At 49.5% G+C, this 17,507-nt stretch overlaps 1 protein-coding gene across 1 annotated transcript; it reads right to left on the bottom strand.

Annotated features, from left to right (window-relative positions):
* Positions 1-2,520: 2,520 nt before the first annotated feature.
* On the bottom strand, positions 2,521-6,799 carry LOC125702155 (protein MANBAL-like). Its single transcript, XM_048965073.1, has 4 exons — positions 6,742-6,799; positions 4,767-4,865; positions 4,144-4,338; positions 2,521-3,688 (listed from the first exon to the last, which is right to left on the bottom strand). Exons 3-4 carry the CDS (start codon positions 4,291-4,293, stop codon positions 3,581-3,583), a joined length of 258 nt encoding a protein of 85 aa, XP_048821030.1. The 5' UTR covers positions 4,294-4,338; positions 4,767-4,865; positions 6,742-6,799; the 3' UTR covers positions 2,521-3,580.
* Between the last annotated feature and the right edge of the window lie 10,708 nt (positions 6,800-17,507).

Genomic DNA, 17,507 nt, shown 5'->3' with positions numbered 1-17,507 from the left:
GGGGCAGCCGCCCTCGCCGAGTGGAAGCCGCGAGCACCACAGAGACCCCGTGGGGCCGACGCAGAGCGGCAGCAGCCCCCCGGCAACTGAACCCCGGCGCCCTCCGGACGCCCTCCTGTAGAATCCGAGGCGCCGCTCGGAGCACCGGGCTGCCCCGCGCCGCTTCCGCATAGCCGCCTCCTCGGGTGGCACGGCGATGACGTCACTCGGCGGGGACGGCGCGTCGCTGTAGCGACGGAGAGGTGCTGAGGCACTGTCGCCATGGAGACGCCGCCACGCATGCGCTGTCGGCTGCACGCGCTGCAGGGGATGGAGAGGCCCGCGGTGCGGGACGTGGGGTGCGGGGCACGGAGCTGGGACCCTCCCAGCCTTAGGAGTGGCCTCTGCCAGGCAGGGACAGACACGAGCGGTCCCTGCTGAGCGTGGGGACGAGGACACGGACACAGAGCATGGCTTTGCTGAGGGGTTTATTGATCTGTGGAGGATGTCGGAGACCATCAGGGTCTTTGCTTCCTTCAATGGACTCCATGGGTCAGCAGAGGATGTCAAAAGCTGTCACTGACCGAGGAGAAGCCTCGTCCCAGCAGGGTTTGTGCCCCAGGACTTTGGGCAGGAGAGGGGCTGGCAGCAGCCCAGGGCAGGACGTTGTCCCCTGGGGACAGCAGCCACAGCCCCTGTCTCATCTGCACAGTGACCCTGGGCCATCCCTAGGGCACCTCGGGACCCTCCTCCTCGGCACAGCCCCACAAAGCGTGAGGGAAGGTCTGGGTGGCAATGGTCGCCCTGGAACGGGCCAGGGATGGTGCCCTCATCCCATCCATCCGCAGCGCTCGGGGCTCCAGAGATCCCCAGGGTCCCTCAGTGTCCCTGTTCCAGAGCCACCCTTATCACACAGACTTTTTCCTTATGTCCAATCTAAAGACTCCTTATGTCCTTCCTGATGTCCAGTCTAAAGGTGAAGAGTAAAGGTTGTGAGGGGGTTTCCCCAGTGAGAAGTACAATTTCAGGAAGGGACGCGTGCAGAGAACCCAGAGGGAAAGCAAGGCAAACCTCACAATGACTGCTACAAAACCAGTGCTACAGAGAGAATTCACTGCCAGAAACAGCTGATAGTCCGGTGATAGAGATTCATAGCATTAGCTGCAAGGTTGTCTTTCAATTAATAACAGTAATTAAAAATCATCTGGATTTTTGAGCTAACTATTATAATAAATATTAGTAGGGGGCATTGCTAAATGGTGCTGCAGTCTCCTACTCATAACATCCTTGCTATTTCATTCTGGGTGCCGTCACTGAGCAGCATCCACAGGAAGTTCTTCCCTGGTCAGCTGGCTGCCGTAGTTTGAGCCCCGATGGCAAGGACATGATGGCAGGCTTCGTTTTGCTGTTTTTTCCTCATCAGAATACTCTGACTTTTGAAGGAAGAAGCTCTCCCTCCCTCCTTCCCTCCCTCCCTTCCTTCCTTCCTCCCTTCCGTCCTCCCTTCCTCCCTCCCTCCTTCCCTCCCTCCCTTTCTCCTTCCCTTCCTTTCTCCTTCCCTTCCCTTCCTTTCTCCTTCCCTTCCCTCCCCTCCCTTCCCTCCCCTCCTCTCCCCTCCCCTCCCGTTCCCTCCTCTCCCCTCTCCTCCGTTTGCTTTCTGTCCACACGCAGTCTGCACATCTCCAATGGACATGCCTGGAGAAGATCACCTACGCAGGCAATAAATGGCTTGTGCTGTGCTTCACTGCTTTGTGCTCTTGAAAGACTCTGATCTGTTTTGCCCTTTCCTAACCCCCAGGTATCAGGAGGGCCCAGCTGGCTTTGCTGCGGAACCTTATCACCCCACAGTCTGAAGACTTGGGGGAAAAGCCCAGCAGCTCCGTAGCTGCCAAGGGAAGACTTCATGCCCCGGCCTTCATACAGCCCGGCTCTCCCCGCTCTGCTCTGCTCTCCTGGCATCCCCTGCAGCCCCTGTGCTGCGACAAACACGAGCGCAGCTCGGGCCCAACGCCCTCCCTGCTGCACGCCCTCTCACGGCCCCATGTGCTGCACCCACACCACTGCCCCAGCCCCGCAGCCCTCCTGCCCACACCGCAGCCCCAGGCACCGGGCTCGGCCCCAGCCCCGAGGAGCTGATGGAGGTGACTCGGCCCCCGCTGCATCCACACCCAAACCTAACACGCACTAACCGCTCCTCAATACTCCGTTTCCCTCCTTTGCAGCCAGCTCCTTGGCTGCACGCAGCCCGACAATCCGCTCTTTCCTCTCCAGCAGTGCAGCAGGCAGGCGGGCAGGCAGGCAGGCAGGCAGCAGAAGGCAGTGCCGTGTAGCACGCTGGACCTAGTGCACTGTGCAGGCTCCTTCGTGGAAGGAGGAAGATGCCGACGCGCCAAGCCAAAATGGCAGGCAGACGCTCTTGACGTGCGGCCTCTGCTCTCCTCTGCTCTCCTCTCCTCTCCTCTCCTCTGCTCTCCTCTCCTCTCCTCTCCTCTCCTCTCCTCTCCTCTCCTCTCCTCTCCTCTCCTCTCCTCTCCTCTCCTCTCCTCTCCTCTCCTCTCTCAGGCTCCGGCTCAGCAAGGTGCCCTTGCAGCACCCAGACGCTCAATACGCGGCGCTGCCCATGACGCGCTCAAAGCCATTGCAGCTGAAGCAGCGCAGCACGGCTCGCTGCCCTCCCGGCTCACGCCTGAGCTCTGGGCCCGAGGCGCGCTCACCTGCAGCCCTCCCGCTGCCCTCTCCTCCTGCCCCACTCCCAGCGCTGCTCTTCACAACAGCCCACCCGCACTTGAACTCCTCGCGGCTCAACGGGAGGCTGACGTGCAGGCCACGGCTGCCCGCAGCTGCAGCTGGCCTTTCCAGGGCAAGCAGGAACAGTCAGTGCTACAGAAGGCTGAAAAAGCCACCAGGGAAGCTTGAGTGACGAGCTCAAGGGGCTGAGTGCAGGGACACCTTCCTTCCTCGCACGCTGCTTCCTCTCCTTTTGTTTCTCTCAGTCCTCAGAGAGCAAGGTGATGCTCACACTCTTCGCTAGCAGTTACGCTTTGGCTGAAAGGCCACCACTTGGGAAGACCAACATGGAAACGCGGGAAAAGCCACTCAATCTCCAGGGAGGGACGTGAAGCCGGCCGGTTCATCGCCCTGCCGCTGCCAGCCCAAGCCAGGCATGTTTTGACCAGCTACTCAAAGAGGCAGCACCAGGTGTAAAAGGTTTGTTTCCCTTTTATTTTAAACTAAGGGATTTGGGTTGCATTTTGTAGATATGTCAACAGACAATAAAATAGCCTGGATACCGCTCATGACCAGCGACATGCGCTAAGTTCACCTCATCATCAACATTCTGAAACAGCTATCGAGCTGAAGGACCCTGAAGGAACGCAGCGTCCCCAGCTCTTGCCATACATGAAATCCCGCACAGGCAAAGTCCGATTTGTTTGTCACGCATCAGAAGCCCTTCCAGCTTCCTCAGTTCCTCTCCAATGTCCGGGCAAGGGAAAGCACGGCCACGCCACAAAACCAGACGTACAGTCCGCTGCCTTTGGAGCACCTCTCAGCAAGCATTCCCGCTGCTTCCTTTGGCCTTTGAGGCTTATCGCTCAAGCCCTCACCGTTTCTTTTTGCTTTCCTTCTTGGCTTTCTTGCTTAGCTGTGCAGCACTTGCCTTTGGTTTCTTCACCGTCTCCCAAGTCTTAGACTCCAAGCCGTCCCACTCCTACAGGAATCAATTCACAAACAGTCAGGGAACTTTCTGACAATTGCCCCACAGCTCGCTTTGGGAGCTCAAGTCACCTCACTGCGCAGCTTTGGGTGCCAGTGCTGCAAATTGCCTTCCTGACATCAGGGCACAACAGAAACTCCACCTCTGTCTTCTTCCCAAAAATCCCACGTAACCTACAGTCTACAGGCCTTTCCTGCAAGGCAGTCCCTGCACAGGGGGATGCCCTGCCTGGCGCTCACAGCAGCAGCAGCACGATAAGATGAGCTTGCACCTCCAGGCTCCTTGCGTGCCACCACGAACAGCACACACGCCCAAGGAAGGGCAGAACAAACTGCCGCACTCTCAGCAATGCCAGGGCGCGCTACCGTAGGCAACGGCTCCAGCTGGTTCCCTCCCAGCCCATTTCCTCTGCATTTCTATCAACCTCTATCAAACAGAGCGCTACTTACTGTCTCTGGGCACTTGGGAACTGGCAGGGTTATGGCCCACACGCACACAAGCTGGAAAACGGCTCCAAAGAAGAGGCCGGAGCGCAGCACGTTCTCCATCAGCGTGGGCTCACGGATCTCAGGGGGCGAGAAATGCAGCTCAGCCGCCATAGCGCAGACAGCCTGCTGCTCTGCTGCTCTCCAGGAGGCTGCTTTCTACAAGGGGGAAACGAGAGCCATCATTCCATTCGTGCGCCCCGACGCTGTGACTTCCTGCTAGCAAAAACTCCCAGCGTAACTCACAGACGTGCTCTCAAGATATCCTTGGTCTTCCGACCCAACCACAAGGAGGGACGCCAAACTTGCATTTCAGCAAGAGCTGAACAGGCAAGAATCAACTTCTCCCTGAGCTTGATCGCACATGCACGACCACCGTCTCATGAACACTAACAACAATAGTATTCCTACCATCAGCTGCACATTTGCATCTACCTGGGTACGTACGTGTTCACGGCCTTGCTGCTGCTGTGCCGGACGGCACCAAGCACAGCAATAAAGCACGCAGAAAGCCCATCTGCTGAGGACAGGGGGATGAGCTGGGCTCACGCCTAAGCACTGCTTACTGCAAAGGAAGGCACACCTACCTGGCAACGGCCACGCAGGATGCTCGAGACACAGTCACACACTGTTCTCCTGAGGCCCAACGCAATGTCGCAGCCACTCACACTCTGCTCCTCGACGGTCTGCAACACAAAAGTCACAAGCTGCAAATTCAATCCATCCAAGATGCCATCGGGCCTCCATGCTCACGGCACTCGCACGCATGTCTTCAGACCATCAATCAGGCGTGTGCTTACCGAGTGAGCGCTGCTCACTGCCACTTGACACGAGCAATCTACCCCTAACTGTCAAGTATGAACAGGAACCTATGCCTAACACTAAAAGACTACAAGTAACCTATGCCTAACTCTAAAATACGAACAATAATCTACTCCTAACACTAACACTAAAGACTAAAATCAACAACAAAAACAACAACTAAAATACAACTCCTGCAGCATTTAAATGGGAAGAGGAGAACTTGGCTCCACAGGAGGCTCGGAGGAGGAGCTGATGGAAACTAATGCCACCCAGCTAATGCTGGGGGCGGGGGCCGCGCAGCGGGTAGGGAGCTGAGCGCCTGGACCAGCGGCGGTGGAGCTGTGATGGCGCCGATGCGGGGCCTGGCACGGTGGTGTGGTGCCAGGCCAGCTGTGCCGCAGGCGGATCCACCTCCATGGGCTCATCCGGAGGTGGATCCACCTCCATGGGCTCATCCAGAGGTGGATCCACCTCCATGGGCTCCACGGAGGTGGTCACAGCGCTGGTCCAGGCGCGATGCAAACGCACTCTCTGCCCCCTCCTCCGCTTGATCTTCAAGGCGGCCCCCCTCCTCCTCTTCGCCTCTGGGAAGCCAAGCTCCCTCTTCCCATTTAAAAAAGGGCAAATTTTGCCCCTTGCTCTCTTCGCTCCTGGCATGGCTGCCAGAGCTCACAGAGCAAGTGCGTTGGCCGGGGCAGCGGTGACCAAGGTGACGGCTGTGATGCGGCGAAGGTTCTAAAATGGCAGCCGCACTGCTGGCAATGGCGTTCCACATAGCATGAGGAGGGGGCTGGAGGACAGGGCACGGGACGGCAGCTAGAAGGCGCTCCCTGTGCCCAGCGGGCAGCCCTTCTCTCCGGCAAGCAAGAGGCCACAGAGGAGCCGGCCCCGAGAAAAGGGCCCTCGGCCTCCTTCATCCTCTCCCTTCTTCCACACGGGAATCTGTTGGGGCTGGGACACGCAGCACACAGCGCCATGTTCACGGGCCTCCCGAGCCCAGCGCCAACAACAGCAGGCTCCAAAGCGCACCTCACCACGCCTGCCTCCTGGCACACACAAGCTCCGCTTTCCACCTTAGCATCCAGCGCCTCTTCTTGCGCCTCACTGCTGGGGATTCAACCATTCCCTACAATAAATACGGCCAGCTGCATTTTCATTACAATCACTCCGACTCCATTCCACATCCGCGCACAATGCTGGCACACACACGCGGGGCCACCCTGGCTCACCGATGCTTCGCGGGGACCCGCACAACAGCATGAGCAAAGCAGGCAGAAACGTGCCGTGCTCCTGACTGATGGCAGTCTGAAAATCTCCCTCTCCCTCCCCCCACTCTACTAAGGCACCAGTTCTCCCAAGCAACAAACGCAATCACACACAACTGCAGCCCTGGCTCGTCCCGAGAAGGGGCGTCCACAGGAAGCACATCTTCACAAACCTTCTTCCAGTTCCGCGCCCTCCGGCCAACACAGCACCCACGCGCCTTGCTCCACTGCCCGCCCGGGCTTTGCTGGCTACAACTAGGCCCTACGGGGCCTCCTCCTTCACACACCCGAAACACCAACAAAGCTCCGCACTCGCACGGCCTTCCCTGAGAGGAAGCTGCCCCCCGACCCCGCAGCACTCGGCGGCGCCGCACGCATCGCCTCTGCGTGCCGGCAGCACCGCCAGCTCCTCCCCCGAGCGCCCCTCCACGCCCCCGCACCGAGGCCCGACCCCGTTCCCAGCACACAGCCCGCTCCTCCCGGCCCCGCTCACCGGCCCGGCGCCGCCATGCCGCGCTGCCCCGGAAGTGCTCTCCGCCGGCAGGAACCACTTCCTGCCCCGGCCCTACCAACCGCCTGCGGCGTCACGTTGCTAAGGGCGGCCTGGGGGCGGCCCGGGGCCTGGACGAGGGGGACGGGCAGCTGGGGGGGTCCGCTGCCGGATTCCCCTCGGGTGGCGCCGGCGGCATGCAACTTGTCTTCTCCTTTTCTTCCTTGTCCCTTTTCCCCCTTTTGCTTTCCTTTGCCTTTCTTTTCTTTGCCTTGCTTCTCTTTTCTCTTCCTATCCTTTTATCTTTCTCTCTTCCCCTTCACACTTCCCTTTTTCTTTCCTTTCATTTCTAACTTTCCCCTCCCCTCCCCTCCCCGCCCCTCCCCTCCCCTCCCCTCTCCTCCCCTCCCCTCCCCTCCCCTCCCCTCCCCTCCCCTCCATTTGCTTTCTGTCCACATGCAGTCTGCACATCTCCAATGGACATGCCTGGAGAAGATCACCTACGCAGGCAATAAATGGCTTGTGCTGTGCTTCACTGCTTTGTGCTCTTGAAAGACTCTGATTTGTTTGGCCCTTTCCTAACCCCCAGGTATCAGGAGGGCCCAGCTGGCTTTGCTGCGGAACCTTATCACCCCACAGTCTGAAGACTTGGGGGAAAAGCCCAGCAGCTCCGTAGCTGCCAAGGGAAGACTTCATGCCCCGGCCTTCATACAGCCCGGCTCTCCCCGCTCTGCTCTGCTCTCCTGGCATCCCCTGCAGCCCCTGTGCTGCGACAAACACGAGCGCAGCTCGGGCCCAACGCCCTCCCTGCTGCACGCCCTCTCACGGCCCCATGTGCTGCACCCACACCACTGCCCCAGCCCCGCAGCCCTCCTGCCCACACCGCAGCCCCAGGCACCGGGCTCGGCCCCAGCCCCGAGGAGCTGATGGAGGTGACTCGGCCCCCGCTGCATCCACACCCAAACCTAACACGCACTAACCGCTCCTCAATACTCCGTTTCCCTCCTTTGCAGCCAGCTCCTTGGCTGCACGCAGCCCGACAATCCGCTCTTTCCTCTCCAGCAGTGCAGCAGGCAGGCGGGCAGGCAGGCAGGCAGGCAGCAGAAGGCAGTGCCGTGTAGCACGCTGGACCCAGTGCACTGTGCAGGCTCCTTCGTGGAAGGAGGAAGACACCGATGCGCCAAGCCAAAATGGCATGCAGACGCTCTTGGCGTGCGGCCTCTGCTCTCCTCTGCTCTCCTCTCCTCTCTCGGGCTCCGGCTCAGCAAGGTGCCCTCGCACCTCTCTGACTTATTGCTTGCCTCAGGTGGTCAATAAGAGGTCCAGGCTGTGATCAACAGTTCCAATACAACCATAACATTACTTGAGAGAGAAAACTCTCAGCTTCAAAATACTATTTTTTAACATAGTCACCGCCACTAGCTATGCATTTTTGATGTGATTTAGCAATGAACATGAGCCTGCATACTGCATTTGTAAAAATCTGCACCAGCAGAGGTAAACTACTGCTGTTATCACCACTGCTGAAGTCCAACATCTACCAGCTCCCTGAGCTCATGTCCATTGTATGGACTCCATCCAGCAAGGATACCAATGATGATGAGGGTATCTCATCTGGAGGTCCCTGCATAGCTGAGGCCTTCCAAGGATAAGCATGTTTTTGTTCCTTCTTTCTGTCTCCATGACTGCTCTGTTTAGCAAGTTTTCACTCACTGCAGCCTGGGGTCTTGCTACTCTGCTATCACTGTCGTGCTTTTCATTGTGTTACAACCACTAATTTAAGTGACTTGCTAAAACTTACAGGGCAAGGACAGTATTTAAGTGAGCCAGGAGATATTTTACCTTGTATTTAATCTTTTTCTTCTTAAAAAGTAGCCTTGTGTGAGGAAGTTTGTGTGAGGAACATTTGTTTTGTGGAAGCTGATTCAGGAGAACTCAATTTTTAACATTCCAAAGGGAAATCTCTCTGGAGTTACGACTACAAGCAGGCAAGCAAGAACTGAATCTAATGTAGAAGTTTAGGACCATATGAAAAGACAGCTACATTAGTGAACTGGACTGCCTGCATGAGTATACTCCCTGGGATTCAACAAAATCTAAATTTTCACTTTATTTCTTTGATTACCATTCACTCACTACTTCAAAATCTCAATTTTAATTCTATACAAATTTTCATTTTTCATTGCATTTTCAAAATGTTTAGTACTGTATGTACTTTATACTATATATACTTATAATGGTTTAATCCCTCTGTAACAGATACATTTTGGTTAGAATTCACAATGTTTTTGAAGATCTGTGCAGGTTATTTGACAAATTCAAGGGAAACTTACAGCACTTCACTTGTTATTGGAACAGATGGATGTGTTTCGCCCATTCATCTTCTTCCATGTCCTTCTAAATTATTTGTCAATTTATCAGACAAACAAGATGGTGAGACTAATTTTTTATGTCATTTAAAGATGATGTTTATGCAATATAATATATTTTGCATCTATTATCTGAACGTTTGTATTTATCAGTAATATCAGTGTGGCTCATAATTTGAGGAAATTGATCAGTCTCATCCATCCCTTGGCCAGGCTGGGCTGCTCCAGGAGGCAGATGATGTGGCAGGGTGAGCAGGTGGAAGTGTGAGCAAAATTATTTTAGAGGCAGAATGTTCTTGTTTCACAGTATTGCATATATGCAATCCTGCATTCAAGATGGAAGAAAGGGGCCTAGAATTTCAAAGAGATATGATGCAAAGTGGACAATGAGGGTCATTGCAAAAATTGTCCTTCTTTAGGGAACAAAACTTGCCTTCTGTTGAGTTTAATGACAGTCCTGCTATTGATTTGTGCCTGCCCTATCTATTCATTTTTCTGCTCCCCTGATTTTTTTATTTTTTTTTTCACTTTTGCTCATATTAATGACTTGCTTCATTCCTTAACTTTATCCTCTCTTCCCGAAAAGTGTTGTCACTTAAACTGGCTTAGCATATCTACTCTATTTATTCTATAACCCCTCCGAGTTTTACATTGCAGTTGAAAAATTCACTATCAGTATAATCGCCAGGAAGAAGAAATAGTTGCTTTAAACTTCTTAAGAAGTAAGATCACTTGTGAAGAAGTAAGATCTCAATCCTATCAGTCCTCCAACTGAGATTGTGACGAATGGTTGTCACAAAAGGAGACAAAACACAATCATCTCGGAAATGTAAGGGTTAATGAAAGGTAATATGTCACTTCAAGGCAATAATAACACTTTTCTGATTATACAAAACAGGGACAGTCAGCAGTATGCTAGTGTTGCATTCAGGATGGAGTACTCCAGATGTGGTCTCACATCTGAGTGCCCATATCTATGGGAGTGCAGACTGGGCTAGGCTCTGGGAGTTGTATTCTCATATTCTGAATCCAGCAGGCCTGCCGTCTCTTTCAGTAGTTCTCTAAAAGTATCGGACTTACCGTGCGAATGAAATGCCGTTTCTGCAGTGAGAAGCAGCAAGATGAGTATTTCATGGTCTCTGCTGCCATCTATTGTCACTTATTGGTACTAACAATTCTTGTTGGGATTCTCTTCATAACGGGAAACAGCACTTATGTACTATACTGTTGCAGGGACTTCAGAAGCTTGCTTCCTGTGACAAACCTAACTGCAGCTTTTCCATTTTTGAGTATGTACTGGGGATTATTGCCCAGCCTTGTAGGGGTATGAAAGAACAACAAAGGAATTCCATGAATTGGTATGGGCTGTGGATATATCCAGTTCTGCTTACTAATTTAAAAATAAAAAAAAAATTAAAAAACAAAAGTTCTATGCTTTGTGGAAAGCAGCGTCTTCTCTTGAAATCTTATCTGTCTTAGGTAAAAACACCTTTGTTTCTCAGCTTATTGCTGTTTTGTTCTTGATATGCTTTGTGAATTAACATGACAGTTTTCTCATGACTGCTCTCTCCCACGATCATCCCAGCGAACATCTGCTGCATCAACACAGGAATCTTCCTGAATTTCATTTCTCTATGTGCAGATTTCCAGAAGAGTGCAATGGAACCAGCAACAGGTTTTGCAAGAATGGGACTTATTTATTTCTCTGATCCATATTCCAATAATATTATTGTGTAAATAAATATGAAGCTTGAATTTTGCCAAGTTTTGAACTTTGAATGGACTTTGGCCTGTTTAAAGAAAGAATGTTCCTGAGCCTTTTCAGCATCACCAATCATCCGGCTTGCCTGGGTGGCATTAGCTGAAGAGTCATTGTCTTGGGCTGAAGATAACGTGTCCTTAGTATACATGAGTAACAAAGCTTCTTAGTAACGTATGACTAAAACATAAAATGAGAAAGCATACACTAGTGGGAATCTGGACCTTGCTTTTGTGAAGGGAATGCATCAGTGTCTGATTCAAGGGATGCGGTTGCAATTTTGAAGGAGTTCTCCAGGTGTTTGCCAGAGGTTTTTGATGAAATATTGCTCTGTCTCTGGGGCTATAACCTTGTTTTTCCCTGTTTGTGTTAAAGGCAGATTTACAATTCTCAATCAGTTAATATTGTTTGATCCTTAATTTCAGTTTGATTTACTTTCTTGCCAGAGTAACCTGGCATGTACAAGAATTTATGTCTTCCTACTTGTTTTCTCAGTCCGTATTCAATTAATCCCAAAAAGTAAGCCATTTATTTGTGTGTTTATTGGGGATTAGCTGCTTCTGTTGTTACAAAATCATCTACGGGCAGTAAGATGCACCCGCGTGGATATCATCCACGAAAGATAAACTTCTTTATCCTGCTCTCCTAGCTGTAATTTAACCAGTGGAACTGCTAGGGTAGACTTCCCAAGTTCTCATCCTTCATTTATGCAAGCAGAAATTGTCCCCTCTTTCTCAGTAATTTACGCATTACTTTCATTCCGATGGGGAAGAGCTCTCTCTGGGCTCTTCCAGCCTCCCCTTCCCCATTTCTCTCTGAGTGGATCCCTGGATCCTACGGCCCTACTCCCAGTGCCGTGACACTAACAGCTGCTGTTATTCCCAGTTTACCTCCTCCTCTCCAGAGGCTCCCAGTACCAACACTGGGATTCTCTCTGCAGAGGCTAGTCTCACTTCCAGTGCCCTGCCCTCTCCTCTCACCTCCCCCTTTGCAAGTAATGCTGTTTGCAGCAGAAGTCTCCGGCTGCAGCTCACTCTCTCACACCAAGTTCTGCTCGCGGGGAAACGGGGTGGGGGGTTGCTCTCACACCAGCACAGATTATCTCACTTTCTCTTTAACCCTTTTTCCTTTGTCGCACCCTCAGTTACACTTCCACATACCCTCCATTCTACTTCTGTATACCAGTAACAATTACCTTTCTTATACCACCAAAACAGTTCGTCTCATTCCTTTCAAAATCCACAAATCGAACCGCACAATTCTTCAACATCCACAAACATCCAGCACTTGGTCTCTCCTGATTAGGGTACTCAATTAGAAAACTGGTCCCACTATTCCCGTTATGTTCCTAGTTTCTTATTTAATATTCCCCCGGGCGCTCCTGCAACACCTTTCCAATGTCACAACATACACTTGAGAGGTGTTTCGTTCGTTTTTTTGCATGTCTGTTTGGTTTGGTATTTTTTCTGGTGTGAGAGCAACCTCTCCACCACCGAATAACTAACTAACTAACACTTGAGGAGCATACACATACATTATGGAATTTCGAGCGACAATTCTTCGTAGTGTGGTTCTCTGTGGCTCCACTTCTGTGTTTTGTGATGACAAGGGTAGAAGGGAAAAGCCTCTCTTAAAGAGGCAGCAGGAGATTCGAGGAGCGACAGATGCTGTGCTCTCAGGGAGCACATTGGAAGAAGTCGGGAGAGATCCTTTCTGGACTGCGCAGAAAATAACCCCCTGCGGAGGAAAGGCAGCAGGCTGAATTCGGACGTTCTGGGCTTCAGAACGGCACAACTTCGCTCTCACGGCTCGGAAGTGGCACTCGCGGTGAACTGCTCCGGAGCGTTTGCCGTTGCTGCCCGAGAATCGCGCTTATCGCCGACTGCCGCTTTCAGCCTCCAGCCGCGGTGTCTTGTTAAACCGTACACGAGAAAGTGCGACTGCAGCCGGGGGCTTTTCTCCGATCTGAGGGCTCTTCTCAGCACATCCGAAAGGAGCGTTGTCGAAATTTCCTTGCATTGTATCTTCAAATACTCAGGGAATTGTAATTGTATCTTGGTAAACGTTGGAAATGTCCAAATAATTTTCTGGGACGGTAGCTCAGATCAAGCAGATTTTGTTTGCAATTGCAGTGGTGGACCTCCAGCAGGCAGAGCAGTTGCTAAGTTGGGATAAAATGCTAAGAAGATATTATGATTTGCCATTTGAAATCAAATCATTTGTGGAATCAAAAAGAAATATTGTTCCTAAAGGTAAAGAAGAGACATGGCTTACCTACTTAGCCTCTTTTTTGGAAGTAGGTACTTATGTGAAAAACCTGTTTTCAAAGATGAATCACAGACACCTGGAGAACTCCTTCAAAATTGCAACCGCTTCCCTTGAATCAGACACTGATGCATTCCCTTCACAAAAGCAAGGTCCAAAATCCCACTAGTGTTACGCTTTCTCATTTTATGTTTTAGTCATACGTTACTAAGAAGCTTTGTTACTCATGTATACTAAGGACACGTTATCTTCAGCCCAAGACAATCACTCTTCAGCTAATGCCACCCAGGCAAGCCGGATGATTGGTGATGCTGAAAAGGCTCAGGAACATTCTTTCTTTAAACAGGCCAAAGTCCATTCAAAGTTCAAAACTTGGCAAAATTCAAGCTTCATATTTATTTACACAATAATATTATTGGAATATGGATCAGAGAAATAAATAAGTCCCATTCTTGCAAAACCTGTTGCTGGTTCCATTGCACTCTTCTGGAAATCTGCACATAGAGAAATGAAATTCAGGAAGATTCCTGTGTTGATGCAGCAGATGTTCGCTGGGATGATCGTGGGAGAGAGCTGTCATTAGAAAACTGTCATGTGAGTTCACAAAGCATATCAAGAACAAGACAGCACCAAAGCTGAGAAACAAAGGTGTTTTTTCCTAAGACAGATAAGATTTCAAGAGAAGACACTGCTTTCCACAAAGCATAGAACTTTTGTTTTTTAATTTTATTTTTATTTTTAAATTAGTAAGCAGAACTGGATATATCCACAGCCCATACCAATTCATGGAATTCCTTTGTTGTTCTTTCATACCCCTACAAGGCTGGGCAATAATCCCCAGTACATACTCAAAAATGGAAAAGCTGCAGTTAGGTTTGTCACAGGAAGCAAGCTTCTGAAGTCCCTGCAACAGTATAGTACATAAGTGCTGTTTCCCGTTATGAAGAGAATCCCAACAAGAATTGTTAGTACCAATAAGTGACAATAGATGGCAGCAGAGACCATGAAATACTCATCTTGCTGCTTCTCACTGCAGAAACGGCATTTCATTCGCACGGTAAGTCCGATACTTTTAGAGAACTACTGAAAGTGACGGCAGGCCTGCTGGATTCAGAATATGAGAATATAACTCCCAGAGCCTAGCCCAGTCTGCACTCCCATAGATATGGGCACTCAGATGTGAGACCACATCTGGAGTACTCCATCCTGAATGCAACACTAGCATACTGCTGACTGTCCCTGTATTGTATGATCAGAAAAGTGTTATTATTGCCATGAAGTGACATATTACCTTTCATTAACCCTTACATTTCCGAGATGATTGTGTTTTGTCTCCTTTTGTGACAACCATTCGTCACAATCTCAGTTGGAGGACTGATAGGATTGAGATCTTACTTATTCAGAAGTGATCTTACTTCTTAAGAAGTTTAAAGCAACTATTTCTTCTTCCTGGCGATTATACTGATAGTGAATTTTTCAACTGCAATGTAAAACTCGGAGGGGTTATAGAATAAATAGAGTAGATATGCTAAAGCAGTTTAAGGAACAACACTTTTCGGGAAGAGAGGATAAAGTAAATGAATGAAGCAAGTCATTAATCTGAGCAAAAGTGAAAAAAAAAATAAAAAAATCAGGGGAGCAGAAAAATGAATAGATAGGGCAGGCACAAATCAATAGCAGGACTGTCATTAAACTCAACAGGAGGCAAGTTTTGTTCCCTAAAGAAGGACAATTTTTGCAATGACCCTCACTGTCCACTTTGCATCATATCTCTTTGAAATTCTAGGCCCCTTTCTTCCATCTTGAATGCAGGATTGCATATATGCAATACTGTGAAACAAGAACATTCTGCCTCTAAAACAATTTTGCTCACACTTCCGCCTGCTCACCCTGCCACATCATCTGCCTCCTGGAGCAGCCCAGCCTGGCCAAGGGATGGATGAGACTGATCAATTTCCTCAAATTATGAGCCACACTGATATTACTGATAAATACAAACGTTCAGATAATAGATGCAAAATATATTATATTGCATAAACATCATCTTTAAATGACATAAAAAATTAGTCTCACCATCTTGTTTGTCTGATAAATTGACAAATAATTTAGAAGGACACGGAAGAAGATGAATGGGCGAAACACATCCATCTGTTCCAATAACAAGTGAAGTGCTGTAAGTTTCCCTTGAATTTGTATAGAATTAAAATTGAGATTTTGAAGTAGTGAGTGAATGGTAATCAAAGAAATAAAGTGAAAATTTAGATTTTCTTGAATCCCAGGGAGTATACTCATGCAGGCAGTCCAGTTCGCTAATGTAGCTGTCTTTTCATATGGTCCTAAACTTCTACATTAGATTCAGTTGTTGCTTGCCTGCTTGTAGTCAGAACTCCAGAGAGATTTCCCTTTGGAATGTTAAAAATTGAGTTCTCCTGAATCAGCTTCCACAAAACAAATATTCCTCACTCAAACTTCCTCACACAAGGCTACTTTGTAAGAAGAAAAAGATTAAATACAAGGCAAAATATCTCCTGGCTCACTTAAATACTGTCCTTGCCCTGTAAGTTTTAGCAAGTCACTTAAATTAGTGGTTGTAACACAATGAAAAGCACGACAGTGATAGCAGAGTAGCAAGACCCCAGGCTGCACTGAGTGAAAACCTTCTAAACAGAGCAGTCATGGAGACAGAAAGAAGGAACAAAAAACCTGCTTATCCTTGGAAGGCCTCAGCTATGCAGGGATCTCCAGATGAGATACCCTCACCTCCACTGCCAACACTTAAATGAGGTCTGGGAAGAGGAAGATCCTGTCAATACCCATACTGGTCATTCATGTGCACTGCATACACTTGAGCTCCCCTGGCTTGGCCCTGCCTTACTACTAGGTGCTCAATCACTGTTTCAAGCCCTGACTTAGCATTTCCACCACAGTGGTCATGCCTCTTCATGTGGCCAAAATCTCTCATACACTTGGATCTGAACATTATTTTAAAGGCAGAAAAATTATCCCAGTCTTTAATAACAAAAAACTTCTGCCAAAGCCTTTGTGTGATCTGCACTGTATGCCATTGTAGAAGTTCAGTTCTGCAACAAACTGAGAGCAACAGACTAATGTTCATCCAATCCAGACTACATGGTGTCTTTTTTCTGTCTGCCTTCCTTTGCCAAGACTCACAAACTGCATTTCAGGTATTGCTGTCAAGAGCGTCAAAAGTTATGCTTTTAAGAAAAGTTATCCGCTCATGGGTAAGGTATTCTGCCATGTATTCATTATAAAAAGAAGGTAAAAAAAAAAAAAAGGATGTTGCAGATATGAAGCATTAAGAATGACTTTAACACGTAATTGCAGCTTCTCTAGTCTAACGTTTCTTCAAAAAGGCTGGAGAATGCAATATTTCTCAAAACAAGAGAAATTTCTTTACTCCTTTTTATTACTTTCTCAGAAAACTGTAACATTCTTACTACTATGGTAATATTGCAGGCTAGGGGCTTCTACAATCAATAGATGCACAAAGGTTAGGCTTCATAAGATAACCATGATGAAAAGATATATACATTTAAAAAGAAAAGGAAAAAAAAAAAAGAAAAAAAAAAAAAAAAAGGAAATGCTAACTGGACTCACAGGCTCACAGTAAACACCCCAGAGAGCAACCTCCAGAAAGAGATCCCTCCTCAGTGGTGGTCAGCCCTTAAATGGGATCTCCACCCCTTCCTGGTAGCACTGGCAAATTGCTTTCACCTGTGCTCCCATGGCTGACTTCTTGCTTGCCTCAGGTGGTCAATAAGAGGTCCAGGCTGTGATCAACAGTTCCCATACAACCATCACATTACTTGAGAGAGAAAACTCTCAGCTTCAAAATACTATTTTTTAACATAGTCACCACCACTAGCTATGCATTTTTGATGTGATTTAGCAATGAACATGAGCCTGCATGCTGCATTTGTAAAAATCTGCACCAGCAGAGGTAAACTACTGCTGTTGTCACCACTGCTGAAGTCCAACATCTACCAGCTCCCTGAGCTCATGTCCAACGGAGTTGTCATGTCCGCGTCCAGCGGAGCTTTGTTGGTTTTTCGGGTGTGTGAAGGAGGAGGCCCCGTAGGGCCTAGTTGTAGCCAGAAAAGCCCGGGTGGGCAGTGGAGCAAGGCGCGTGGGTGCTGTGTTGGCCGGAGGGCGCGGAACTGGAAGAAGGTTTGTGAAGATGTGCTTCCTGTGGACGCCCCTTCTCGGGACGAGCCAGGGCTGCCGTTGTGTGTGATTGCGTTTGTTGCTTGGGAGAACTGGTGCCTTAGTAGAGTGAGGGGAGGGAGAGGGAGATTTTCAGACTGCCATCAGTCAGGAGCACGGCACGTTTCTGCCTGCTTTGCTCATGCTGTTGT

The sequence above is a fragment of the Lagopus muta genome, chromosome 18, assembly GCF_023343835.1.
Source record: "Lagopus muta isolate bLagMut1 chromosome 18, bLagMut1 primary, whole genome shotgun sequence".
In the NCBI taxonomy this organism is placed as follows: domain Eukaryota; kingdom Metazoa; phylum Chordata; class Aves; order Galliformes; family Phasianidae; genus Lagopus; species Lagopus muta.
This window is presented reverse-complemented; position numbering and strand designations above follow the sequence as displayed.